This window comes from Lotus japonicus, chromosome 2 (genome assembly GCF_012489685.1).
Source record: "Lotus japonicus ecotype B-129 chromosome 2, LjGifu_v1.2".
Classification (NCBI taxonomy): domain Eukaryota; kingdom Viridiplantae; phylum Streptophyta; class Magnoliopsida; order Fabales; family Fabaceae; genus Lotus; species Lotus japonicus.
In genome coordinates, this window is record NC_080042.1 from 7,394,343 (window position 1) to 7,408,496 (window position 14,154).

The 14,154-nt window shown below is 33.5% G+C and overlaps 1 protein-coding gene across 1 annotated transcript; it reads right to left on the bottom strand.

Annotated features, from left to right (window-relative positions):
- Positions 1 to 830: 830 nt before the first annotated feature.
- LOC130735995 (endoglucanase 13-like) lies at positions 831 to 5,173 on the bottom strand. The gene is made up of 6 exons (XM_057587857.1): positions 4,976 to 5,173; positions 3,641 to 4,054; positions 2,932 to 3,018; positions 2,566 to 2,715; positions 1,775 to 2,056; positions 831 to 1,182 (listed from the first exon to the last, which is right to left on the bottom strand). The coding sequence occupies exons 1-6, from the start codon at positions 5,171 to 5,173 to the stop codon at positions 868 to 870; spliced, it is 1,446 nt and encodes a 481-aa protein (XP_057443840.1). The 3' UTR covers positions 831 to 867.
- Between the last annotated feature and the right edge of the window lie 8,981 nt (positions 5,174 to 14,154).

Below are 14,154 nucleotides of genomic sequence, written 5' to 3' on the forward strand. Positions count from 1 at the left end.
AGAAAGGTTTATGGAAGGGGGTCTGGTGTGCTGTTCTGTGGTCGTTGTGGAATGACAGGAATAGTTTGATATTTAGGGGATCTGAATTGGAGGTGGAAAGAGTGTTTGAATTGGTGCAAATCAGGTCATGGAATTGGATTACAGCGAGAGGGCAGGGCTTCCAATCTTCATTCTTTGAGTGGGTATCTAATCCTACTCAATGCCTTAAATCTATTTAACTGACTATCTTGGATAGTGGCATTTGGTCATTTGTTTGTGAAGGTGCTAGGTGTCAATATAATTAAGGGTTTTGTGTGATTTACTTCACGTTGCTGTCCTATGGAGGGTTACTTCAGGTTGCTATCTTGTGGCCAATAGGCTGGTTCTATTGAATGGTGGGTGCTGAAGTGGATTCCTATTTTTGGGATTGTCAACATCCTTTTGCTTTGTTTCTTTGCTAATATCTGGTTGTAGCTCTCATGCTGCAATACCCTTTTTTTTACTCTATTCTGAACTCTATGTTGGATTTGGGTTAGCACCTTTATGCTAGTTTAAATGCAATAAATGACTTATTAAAAAAAAACTCAAGCAAAAAAATTAGGGGAGGATCAAAATCATTGATACGCTAGATTAGGAGACTGAAAATGCACTAAGTTTATGTTTTAAACTAGTCCAACAAGCCGTAAATTAGCTGAAAAATATTGCCAAGCAGAACCACATATAATATTGTTTAGTCACAAAGATCTTGCCTAGAAACATGAGCTAAGTGAAAAACTAGTCAATTACCTTGAGTTGAAGTTGAAGTAGACTAACACATCTTGCTAGAAGTGTTTAAACTAAATTAGAATTAACTTAAAGATAATTAAGAAATACTACAAATTAATCTAATTAAGCTAGAAAAGCAAGAACACCAACTAAGGGTGCACTAGTAACAGTTGTTGGCTCTGCTTGCTGGAAGTTACTCCTACTATCTTGATAATCATCATTGATATCTGGGCTCACAACTGCTCCATCCAATACATTTGGATTTGGCGCGTTCTTATTGAACCACGAGTCATAGCCTCCCTTACATGTTACTGGTGCATTATCCTCATTTATTGATACAATTGATGCTCCTCTGTGATGAATTTGTTGCGGATAATTTGTTCCATATCCCACCATGTAGCTCATATTTTTGGGGTTAGAACCCAAGATGTAGTCCACCTGAAAGTTATAATTATTTTAGTTAAGAAGAGAAAAAAAAGACAAACAACAAAATATAATGTGACAAAAGGAGGCAAATAAAGAAAAACGAGAAAAGGAGTACTATGCTCTTAAAATCGAGCAAACAATAAGTCATTGTCCAAGTTCCAAAAGATCAATGCCAGAAAGTTTCAATGTACAATGCAAGTGCAGAATTGAGACAAGCTTAATTTTTCTATATGAGTTCCTTTCACTAAATGCTTCTGAATTTTTTCAAATTTATTAAATTGTGCAAATAAGTCTTTAAATTTTACCAAATCACTATTTGACCCACAAACTTTTGATTTCTTAACTTTAGTCCTATTTGAATTTGACCCTAATACTCTTGAAATTTACACTTCAACGGAGAAACTTCTCATATTAAACTTTAGAAATTTTTTTGCTACTAATATTTTATACATATTATTTACAATATACTCCTTATATTTTATAATTATTTTACACACTTTGAACTTGCGAACCGGAGTTTGTTTGGTCTATATGATAGATAAAGCCTAACTTTCAAAGATAAATTTGAGAAAACTAAGAAAACAGAGTTTGATGAATTAATTACCTGAGAGCGGACAATAGATGTGAGATCAGAAGGACCTACATTGGCACCAGTGCACATGAAGTTTGCTTGATTTTCAGATAAATATTTAGAATAAGCAGACATTGCAAAAGCAGCAGTGGAAACGTATTGATTATTATTCCATGGCAGAAACCATAAGAGACCCCCTGGTGTTTTTTTCACGTTTTGGCTTGATTTCTGCGCACAAGAGCATATGAATTGCTCTGCATTTCCCTTGTATTCAACCCAAATCCCTGATGGTTCTGCGTCACCTTCTAAAACAAGCTGCATCCATGCATATAGCCCATATACAATTAATGGATTGAGTTGAGGCCCAATAACACAATGACAATTACAATAAAATGGATTCGAAATGGAAATATTTGTCCAAAAAAAGAAATGGAAATATCAAAATGAAGGACTAGCTAAAAGAATATTTAATTAAAGCCTGTGTAATTTCTGAAGAAAATTAGTTTATGTGGCTAGCTTCTGGTGTTGAAATTGATTATGAGAAAAAATAAGCTGATCCAAACATAATGTTATTAAATTCCAAGAAATGTAAACTTTTTTACTTTTGTGTTTATTCATTTTTATTTTCTTCTAAATAAATTGTAATTAATAAACTTTACTGGAAACAAAAGAATGTAGAGACTGTAGAGTACATAGAAAATTCATTTTCTTCTACATACATTTTAATTACAGTGATTGTTATAATAGTGTTATTTTTTTTTGTTGAAAAAAAAGATGTATTATTAAACAAAGATGGATGATTATGAGTAGTGAGGGGCATGCACCTTTGCAGCTAGAATCTGTACACCAATGTACTTGTCGTCCCAACTGAACACTGTTCTTACTCCTCCTGTGTCTGATCCTGCCATGTAATCAAGGTATTTTGTCAATTTGGTCGCACGAAATAGCCATGCTGCTGCCCACAGAAATTCGTCCTGTTTTACAAAATAAATCTTCAGATTTTATTTCATAATATAACTCAACTATAAATGTATTTTAAGTAAGTTTTTATGTTAATTCAACAAAAAAATTAAGTTTTATGTTATTTTCATAAATTTGTAATTTTTACTTATTATGCATTTCCAATACTATACTTATGTAATATGATAACTTGCTACTATACATTGTGAATTGTGATAGATTATTATTACCTTATATCCACTGCTGGAGTATACTTTCTGAGCTGGTGGGATACTATTGTGATACAATCCTTCATTATTGATAGCAAAGTCAAACAACTGCAAGCAAAAAAGAACAAGAAATTTTAGCCAAAAGAAAATTAAACAGATATTTCTAACTTAGTATGTATTATTTTTGGTGTTAAATTAAGAGCTTTAAATAAAAAAATTGAAGAAAGAAAATTTTTTTTCTATAAAGGGAACATTTTTTGGGGTTGTGATTACTATGGTCCAACCACAGTATACTTCATGATAATCCGCAACTAATTAATTAGTAGCATACCCTATATACAGCATATTAGTCAATGGTGAAAAATGAAAGTCAAACCTAACTTAAAAGACTAGCAAAAAATTAGCTAGACAATTTATTCTTAGATTTTTCAAAGGATATCTTTTTTCCATTCACCATACCCAAATCAATACCTTATTTAAGGAAGATTATCGAACCACATCTTGAACCGATTAGCTTTAGAATTGCCATTAAATTGCTAAAACTTAATTATGAAAGTGTTCTACCCTAAAAAATTCATTCATTTCTGGAGATCACATTTACAAATTTAATTGATCCTATAATAATTATAGTGATACTTGAAATAATTTGTTTAATTAATAAGGATAGCTCAAAATCAATAAAACACCTTACAGTTTCAAAATAAAATAAAATAAAAATTAAAAACCATACTTGCATTGCATGAACTAGCATTCTGGCTGCATATTTTGGATCCACAGGCCGAAACACTAACGAAGCAGCAGCAAGAGCAGCAGCAGTTTCAGCAGCAAGATCAGACCCCGGGTTTTCGTCATTGATCTGGTAGGCACCGCGAGGTGTTGTCATGTCCTCGGGCCTTTCCCAACATTCATGGTCTGAATCAGCATCACCAACTTCTCCGTACAACGTGTCTGGTCGTGGGTGTGCTTTCAGGAAGTAGTCTGTTCCCCATTTGATGGCACTCAAAGCATTTGAAAGCTCATTGTTGTTTTGAAGTTTGTCTCTGAATTCTAGTGTGCTCCATGAAAGCATTGTTATGGTGAATGCCATAGGGAACCCAAGTTTCAGGTTGTCTCCAGCATCATAGTATCCACCCACAAGGTCAATCTGCATGTTAACATATGTGTCAAAATGAATTCACAGAACACATGTTTGAATCTAATCTTGTGAGAATCAATTCTCTACAAAAGTTATTTCTAAAATAAGAATTTGAAAGAATAGTTAATAAGGTGCAGATATTATTTTAATTAAAATAGAATATTAAAATTGAAAGATATGAAAAACTTAAATTTTATATATCAAAACAGAGGAAAATTGCATGAAAGATTAAGATATCTAATTTCTTATAGCATAACATAAAATGTGAGAGGAATAAAATATGGACATTGCTCCGGTTAGGGTATATATTTGAGTCTATTTTTTAAAATATTTAGAACTAGATCTGAAATTACAAAAAATTATATCAGAATATCGAGGCAAAAAGGCACGAGTAACGGAGAAATTTCCATAAAATGTTTATATTGTTATAAAAAATCATTTTTAAAGGAATACAGGAACAAAATTTTATACATCAAAACAGAGCAAAATTGAATGAAAGATTAAGATATGTAATTCTTTATAGCATAGAGGAATAAAATAGGGACATTGCTCGGGTTCCCATGTAAAAAAACCAGGGTATATATTTTGAGTCTATTTTTTAAAATATTTAGTACTAGATCTGAAATTACAAAAAAAAAAATATCACAATATCAAGGCAAAAAGGTACAAGTAACGGAGAAATTACCATAAAATGCATGTTTATATTGTTGTAAAAAATCATTTTTAAAGGAATACAGGATCAAAAGGTTTTTGGAGCAATTAGTCTTGTACAAGCATCTCAGATCTCAGATGACTAGAACTAAAACTTATTATTAAGAGAAAAAAATATATAAATCATTTCACTCAAAACTTGTATAGACAAATTAAATTAAAATTCCTAAAATCAAATTATTTTTACAAATGCTAATAACAAAAAGACAAAGTACTCACTCTTGCATCTTGACCATCTTGAAGTCCCGAATTTCCTCGCCATTTCACTCTCTGGTCGGGTGGCAGAATCCCTGAACGTTGGCCCTCAAAAAACAACAAACTTTTAGTGAGTGCTGCTCCATAATCAACAGAAGCAGCATTATTGACCAGAAAAGAAACACAAAGGACAATGAAGACGAAGACACTGCTTGACGGCATGGCAACCAAACAAACCAAAACTTGCTACCAATTTGTTAATATTTTCGATGAGAAAACTAGCTTATATAGACCTTTTGAAATAAGTGTGAACAATTCCTGATTGGTTAAATATGTAAACTAATTAATTATCGTATTATGATATTTCCGATCACAAATTAAATAAGTCAATTGATACGTTTATTTCAATTTACGTATCAATTTAAGGGAATGCATTTTATGTTAAAAAAGGAATGTTTTACTGTCTGTTTGGTGGTCAGGTAGGAAATGATAGGATATGATATGTGGACAGTATAACAACAGGATATGATAAGAGCAGGATAGACTCTTATCATATCCTGTGTTTGAGGTGCACATGATAAAGACATGATATGATAAGGAAAAATGTATCAGATTTATATTTGAATAAAAAATACATTTAAAAATTGATCATTCTATTAAATTTAATTTCTTTACATTTTCATGAATGATTCTATATTTTAAAATAGGGTTAAGGGTCATATTAGTCCCTGTGTTTGTAAAAACGTTTGATTTTGGTCCCTTAGTCAAAAAACCGCCAGTAACTGTATTATAAACTGTAAGGCCCAAGTTTTAACGCTTTGGATAAGGGAATTAAATAAAAGAGTTATTTGATTAAGATAAATTTGGGAAGGAAAAAGGTTCAGGAAAAGTCCAAGAATTTATCGAAAAACCGATAAGAGTTATAGCACGACTAACATACGCTTAATCCTAGGTCAAAGGTATTAGTGAATAGTTAATTTACGCCTTAGGACACGATGGAAACTAATTCCAAAAATCCTCAGAGAAATGTTAGAACTTCTCTTTTCCGTCCTTAAACAATCATTTCGATGCGAAATCCTGGAAAGTACGAACGTCAAATTCCAATTCTCGGAGGTTTGCCGAAACGGAATCCCTGATAGTTCGAGAAAACCTAAGATCGACAGACGATGAAGACTTTTTCTATTCGGAGCTGCAAAAGAAGATTCCACCCGCGTTCTCCTATTTCTCTCATCATTCCTAATCTTTCTTCAGAAGGAAGTTTTCTCATCCGACGATCACTGCAAAAAGTAGTTTTTCGGGATAATCCGACTTACACCGACTTATGCCGATTTTGGATCTTTTGGTTTAATTCCAAGAATCCTGTTTTGAGTTCTGGAATTCTGTCGCCAGAACCTATCTTAGAATGCGCAGAGGAACGCGCAGGAAAAATCGGAATCGCAAAAAAATCTTTTTTCCGCTTTTTCCAAAACCTATAAATAGCTCGAAAATTAGATTTTTTGGCAAAAAATACCCATTTCCCCTCCCCAAACCCGTGAGCACCTAGAGAGAGAGAGAGATCCGGATCTTCGTCGTTTCTTGCCCGTTTGCTTCACCGATCGTCACTAATCGAAGACCTCGAGGTAGGTAAACTATACTCTCCTTCGAATCGTCGTTTCTGTCCACTTCTCCTACGACTTTCTGAGTTCAAAATTTTGAGGTTTTTGAAAAACTGTTCAAATACGCTGATTTCAGTGTCTAAACTTCTTCCCTGCATGCTCCTGAGCGTGTTCTGCGGATTTGATTTTGTCGAATGTCGACGAAATGCCGCCGGGATCAATTTCTACCTTAAATACCCATTTTTCGGCAAAGTCGCAACCTTTACGCTCTAATCTATCGACTTGGCTTAGTGCTAGTAGGATCTGTCGTCATAAACGTCGTTGTGGACGTCCCCATCCAATTTGCTTTTCAAAAATCCAATTTTGAAATTTTGAGCTAAAAATAATGACCAAACTACCCCTATATCAGTTTTCGATCCGAAAATTTTTCCGAGCCTAGAACCGTCTTAGTTACGGCTTATGTTAACCTAGGAACCAAGTTTGATCGAAGAAAAATCGACCCTCCCAATTAAAGGAAGTGGCCGAGAGCTATATCAAGGGGGGGGGGGAGAATCCGATTTTTCGAAAACTTGTCTTAACGCGTTAGATTGTCGTACCACGGAGGTAGTAGTGTACCGTGTAACCCTAGGACTCTTTGATTGCTGAGTTTCTGACTCTTGGTGTTGATTTCTGTGATTTTTGCTTAAGGTTCGTTTGAGGAGATTCCCAGAGATCAAGGAGAAGAGCTTGAAGAACATTTTGAGGAAGAAGCTGGAAGACCCACCGGTGAGGGTTACTCTCTGAATTACTAGATAATGCTTTAGGTGTCGACAAGTTCGACTTGATTTATGTGTTATGCACTTAATTGCTAAATGTCTGAATTGTTCTCTGAGGCTTCGGCCGACCTTGTTGAGTAATTGATGCCATGATATTGTGTGCTAAATGATTCACATGCTATGTGCTACATGGTTAACTTAGGATGTGTTGGAATATGCTGTTTATGCTTTTGACTGAGCTGTTTTATTTATGCTATTCCATTTGTACCTGAGATTCTGAAGAGTGAGGTTTACGGGCAGGTCATGCCAAATTTTTATGAGATTTTGAGAGAGTTTTAAAAGGACGAACGGAGTTCGGACCTTGTTATGTTTTAATGGATCGAGACCTTCTCAGGGAATTATTTGAGGTTATGGGATCTCTGAAAACTCTTAGGAAGTGTTATAAGATTAAAATGAAAACTATTTTATCACGGAAAACTCATAAGACATTAATCAATTTCTAAAATCCTTTGAACAATAATAATACCCTTAGATAAGAGCTTAGAGCCTGAATATTAGTTGGGAAATATGAGAAGTGTCGTCGAGTCCACGTTATGAGGAAATATACAAGTCTTCGAGTATGTTGAAACTCTTTTGCTCGATGAGCAGTTTAATGTTTGGCTATCTAAAGTTTAGCCGGAGACTATAAGTTTCCAAGTACTTCGGTACCCTTTTCGCTCGATGAGCAGTTTATTGATTGGCTATCTAAAGTTTAGCCAGGAACCACGAGTTCCAAAGAATCTTCTTCTTCTTTTGATTAATTCATTTTGTCGCAGAATCGACATTTGCCTTAGGGTATTTTTTTTAGAGACTTTAAGTTATATAGAACACGTGGCGACGTGTCGGGTGAGGTCGGAGACGTTGTTTGGCTAATCACTTGCATTCATGCACTCATTTTGAGGTTAATACACGGCGTGATACCGGACCTCGGTGGATTCCAAAATGGTCATAAGACCCGGATTTCCATATTTAGGACACTACGGTGGTCCTCAGTAGCAGACGGAATGGCAGACCTACGGGTTCACTGCTGATCTGACTACTTTTGTGTGGTGTAAGAGACACGCGAGCAGGAAGGTACCCACCGTGGCTGGTGTTAGGGCCGCCTCGTTGATGTCCATCCTTCTTCCGGAATGCATTTTGTTACCCAGCATTGCATTTCATGCAACATACATGCTGACTTAGTTGCTGAGTGTGATTGGTAACTGTTTATCCTATTTTTGAGGCATGCTACTTGTTTTTATGGTTCTTTATATTCATTGTGATACATGCAACCCTAGGAAGCTATCCCAAAACTTATAAGCCTGAGAGGCAAGTATTTATTATCCTATAATTATATCTGGTTTTATTAATTATATAATTCTTTGGAGTTGACCCTCGCGTCTGCTGTGTGTGTTTGGGCGGACTACGCCATTTGTCAGATGAGTATGGGGGATTGGTTTACCATGGTCAGCCCCTCGGGGGGGACCAGGTACGAGATGCTTGATCAAGACGACCCAGGTGCATGGGTGGTCGATCCCGAGGGCCACCGTGCGACCTACACCGGTCGGGTCATGGAGGACCGTGTCGACCGATTCGGACGCTTGACGGAAGGGGTGATGAGGAGGCACATAGTGAGCTTCAACCTGCCTCCAGGAGTACACTGTGGACCCGGCTTGGGAGGACCTCCACCGCCACCATCCCCTTCGGATGATGAGGACCCCTCTGAGGAGGTGTCAGTAGGTGGGGCTTCGACGGAGTCTAGTCCGTCTACTGCTGCTGTCGTCGCGGATCACGTTCCGGGCCCCGAGCCCGAGAGGCCAGTGCAGGAGCGCATTAGGGTGGACAGAGAGGGCAGTGTTGAGTATGTCGACTTAGTCGTCCTGGATGCAGATTCGGATGACGACCGCGCTAGCATGTAGGATCGAGTGCTAGTGTGGGCTCCTCGGGTAGGGAATAGTGTAGGAGTAGTGTCGATGCTCTGACCGTCATGCTTCAGTTTTGGGGACAGGGTAGTTTCCTACCGGTAGCTTTTTGTGTGGTTTCCTATGGAGATCACAGAGAGCTGGTTGGATTTAGGGGGTCTTTGCTTAGGCCGCTGGGCCAACTTGTTCTCAGATTTTGAGGTTTAGTGTTGCGGACACAGTATTTTTTTACCTTGGACTGTACATATTGCCTTCGGGCGTTACTCTCTTTCTGTCACCCGTCACTGGAAGTTACTCGTGACGTGGTTGTATTTAGCGAGGCATGTATATATAGTTGTATAGTAGTTTCTTTTATCTTTTGTTGGGAAGTTTATTGCTTTCTGTCTTTAGTTATATTGTCGAAAAAAAATAATTCACCTTTTTTTTCCGCTTAAGTATTTCTTTTGGTTACTAAAGTGACGCCACCGAAATCGGGGTGTTACATAAACCGTCATTAACTGTAAAAAAACCGCCACTAATCGTCATTTTTTTACTAAGGGACCAAAATCAAACACTTTTACAAACATAGGGACTAATATGACTCTTAACCCTTTAAAATAAATAAAATTAATTTAAATTTTATTAATTAGCCTATTTAATTGTTTTGAAGATAACATATATTTTAAATAAAATTATTCAGTTAACCAATTGGTTTTCATTTAGTCGTGACACGTGATAATTAATAATAAAAGTTAACTAAATTAAGGATATTATTATTTTAAAAAGTAATTTATATTTAAATTATAAATTTATAAATTTAAATATAAAGTAATTTTGAAATTAAGAATAATTTATAAGTGGTTTTAAATTTTTTTTTGAAAATGAAAGATATATTAATAATAAAATAGCTTGAGCCAAAGAAGGAAAACAGGCAAAGTACAAGTTACATAAGTGGTTTTAAATAATAGGAGATGAAAATAAAAAATTAATCTATTACTATTAAAAAATTAATATTTGTAATCAATAGTTTTCACTTAGTCGTGACACATGATAAACAATAAAAATTAACCAAATTAAAAATATTATTATTTCAAAAATACTTTATATTTAAATTATTATATAAGTAGATAAATAATTTTTAAATAATAGGAGATGAAAATATTAAATTAATCTATTATTATTAATAAATCAATATTTGTAAGTGAGTAATCTATTTTACTATTTATGAATAATAGTTTTATTTATTTTTTATTTTAGTTAAATTAATATTTTTATATTTATTAATTAATATTATTATAACTTATAAATTATATAATATTAAAATAAATTAATTTAGAGTTAGGATACTGAAAGAAAATATATAATTGGTATCCTATCCTGTTCTATCCTGGCTCCCTCCTTAGGATAACTTTTACACATGATTGACAGGATAGGATATGAGACAGGATAGTGTTATCCTATCCTGCTGGCGCAACAAACAACAGATAACAACATGATATGATTATTATCCTGTCCTATCCTATCCTGTCCTGGTCACCCACTGCTTGACGGCATGGCAACCAAACAAACCAAAACTTGCTACCAATTTGTTAATTTTTTCGATGAGAAAACTAGCTTATATAGACCTTTTGAAATAAGTGTGAACAATTCCTGATTGGTTAAATAAGTAAACTAATTAATTATCGTATTATGATATTTCCGATCACAAATTAAATAAGTCAATTGATATGTTTATTTCAATTTACGTATCAATTTAAGGGAATGCATTTTATGTTAAAAAAGGACTGTTTTAATGCCTATGTATGCTTGATTTTCACGGTTGATATGAGAGCTATGTTGGTGAACGATTTATAAGTATTTTTATAAGTGATTTTTGATCCCATAATCATGTCTTGATCATGATGATGACCATAGCTGAACCCACCTAAAATATTTTGTAACCAAAAAAATATATATTGGAATATTCAATTCCGGTGACATCTACGATTTCCTTTCAAAACTTTCTCTGTAAACCAAATACGAGCCAAGAGTTTTTCATGTATCATAGTCAAGAGAAAGTAATGTTCAAAAAATAGGTATATAATTGAGAAATCACGTACATATATAATTTTTTTTGAAACTAAATTTATTCTAAACTTAGAATACAATATATAATATATAACTCTTTCTTAAAAAAACAATATATAATCAATGCTCCAAAAAATAATGTTCAAAAAATAGGTACGGTATATAATTGAGAAATTCACGTACATATAGACAATGAGTTTGCTGCAATTTTTATAGGACGGGGGGCCTTTCAATTATGGAACGAGTTTATAAGGGTTTCTTTGAAATGAGTTTGCTTTTCAGTTTGCAGGCAATGTTTTTGGGGGTAAGGCACAAAGGTAAGGTTATGTTCCCATGAGTTTCTTTATCAATAAACTCTGTTTTTGCTTTAAAAAAAAGTCTTTCTTTCTTTAAAAAAATAATAATACAATATATAATCAATACTCATGGAAAGTCAAAAAAATCATACAAATTAGAGCTACACGTCATTTTTAAATTTGAATCCACACTCCTTAATTTCATGATTTCAAGTCTGTATTGTCTTTTAACAAAATCATTTCTCTTAATATTTTATGAGACATGATGATCTTCACATTTTTTTAAGGTACATTATGATCTTCATAAATTAAATCAAAATGAAATTGATATATTTCATTTATTTATTCAGTCAATATTTAATTTTTTAATCAATCAACTTTCAAATAAATGAGACATTTATATATTAGAATCAAATTAATTTCCTTTCCTCTCCCATAAAAAAATTCCTTTCCTCTATTAGATTTTTTTTAAACTCTTTCCCTATTAAAATTTACACCTTTGAATCCCATCAAATTTATTTTTAAACTTTTGAACGCTTTTTTTTGGTCAATTACTTTAATTTTGAACGCTTGAATAAGATTGATTGAAACAATGTGCATTGGGCTTGTTAATGTTATCAGAGAAATGAATGTCTTTGGTTGCTAAACAGAGAAAATGAGCTATATATGGGCCATAGTTTATTTTAAAAAAAAAAACAAAAAGATATCATTAATTAACAAAAACTTGAGAATATCTTAGTCAAGTCAGAAAAAAGAGTAGGATCAAACAAGATACAAACTGGAGCAATAAGCTCATACACGTACATGAACCATTCATTTTACAATAGAGCTCCGAAGCTAGATGAGGTCATAAACCGGTGCTTGGAAATTTTGGTAAACAAACACGAAATAATAACCTTACATTGGAGATGCTTTTAGTTATAAAATATAAAGATGACTTCAACCGAATACATATAAGAGCATCACCAATGCAAGGTTACTAGCTTGGTTGCTTAACATCTCCAGTGCAAGGTTGCTAGTTGAGTTGCTTATTATGGTGGATCCAAACTGCCACATAGGATTTAAGCAACTAAGCATAATTCGCTCCAACCACAGTTGCTTATTTTACTTTTGTTTGGGTTCCGCTAGACCTCATATATTTATATTATTTCAAGGTCATGATACTATTCAAGTTTATGAATGAAAGAGAAAATATAATTTTTTTAATCAAAAAGTAAGAAGAAAGAGAATAAGCAACCGTTACTTAAATAAGCAACCAGATTGTCACGTCATGTTGCTCCAGTGGTGCTTCAAAATAAACAACGTTGCTTAGATGATCCAACTGGGCTAAGCAACCCCTTGGATATGCTCCATCTCCAATGCTAGGTTTTTAGTTCTTAGTTCTTAGCAATATTCATGTGAACTCGTACTGGCACATGTGCTTAAACAACTCTCTCCAGATTTTGCTCCAACCATGAGTTCTTGTTTCTTAGCACTATTCATTTGGTCTCACAATACCATTATATTAATATTTTTTATTTTAATATAATTTAAATTTAAATTTAAATGTCAATTCAATAATTAAATTAAATATTAGTTGATTTGAGAGAGAAAAAAAATTAATTTTTTATGTTAAAAACTCAAAATGTAAAACTCCTTATATAAGAACTGATTCTTATTTTTAAGAACTAAAACTCCACGTCAGCCTCCTCCAATAGTTAAAAACTCAGTTTTTAGTTCTTAACTCAGAAATAAGAACTAAGAACCTTGCATTGGAGATGCTCTTAGTTCTTAGCACTATTCATTTGGTCCCACCACATCACATTATTTATATTTTTATTTTCATAAATTAATAAAATAAAACTCATAAAGTAATAAAGCAATTTGGATGAGAGAAAAAAAAAGTTTTTTATGCTAAGAACTTATAAAACAAAGTTGCTTATATGAGAGCATCTCCAACGCTAGGTTCTTAGACCATTTACAATGGGGCTGTTGAATAAATTATTCAACAGTTGGAGCCTACGATGGGGCGTTGAATCCCTTGTTGAATATTCAGCTAGTTGAATTTTTACAGCTAGTTGAGTGAATAGGAAGTGGGACCACTTAATACACTTGAAAAAATCTCATTGGTTGCTGTGATTTTCAGATTTTTATCTCATCCTAATTATTTAGGATCAATTATTTAGTAGTAAATTAATTTTATTTCTATTTTTGTTTACACCAAAATTCATCATTTTTTTTGTCTATAAATAGAGACTTGGTTCATTTGATTTGGACACACAAAAAATGACATTTTCCCCTCTACTTTTTTCTATTTAGCCTCCAATAAACTCTTGTTTGTAGCTCTAAACATCTTTTTAGTAAAATGAATCCCAACAATAACTCGTTTAACACCCTTTTAACTCTTAATTATTTTAATTTAATTTCAATCGATAATTGTTATTAATATATAATCACAAAAAAAAAATATAAAACAAAATATGAATATGAAATAAAAGTGGTGAGGTAAGGTGTTGAATTTTATCAAACAAAACCATTGTAGTGAGTAAAAGTTGAATGTGTGTTGAATTATTAGATGGAAGAGAGAGAGAG

What these genes read in the sequence shown, in the direction of transcription:
- LOC130735995 (XM_057587857.1), bottom strand. Translation starts at nt 5,173, where the DNA reads ATGCCGTCAAGCAGTGTCTTCGTCTTCATTGTCCTTTGTGTTTCTTTT. An exon ending in AAGATGGTCAAGATGCAAGA is followed by an intron (nt 4,055 to 4,975) that starts GTGAGTACTTTG and finishes GTTAACATGCAG; the next exon opens with ATTGACCTTGTGGGTGGATA. An exon ending in CATCTATTGTCCGCTCTCAG is followed by an intron (nt 1,183 to 1,774) that starts GTAATTAATTCA and finishes TATAACTTTCAG; the next exon opens with GTGGACTACATCTTGGGTTC.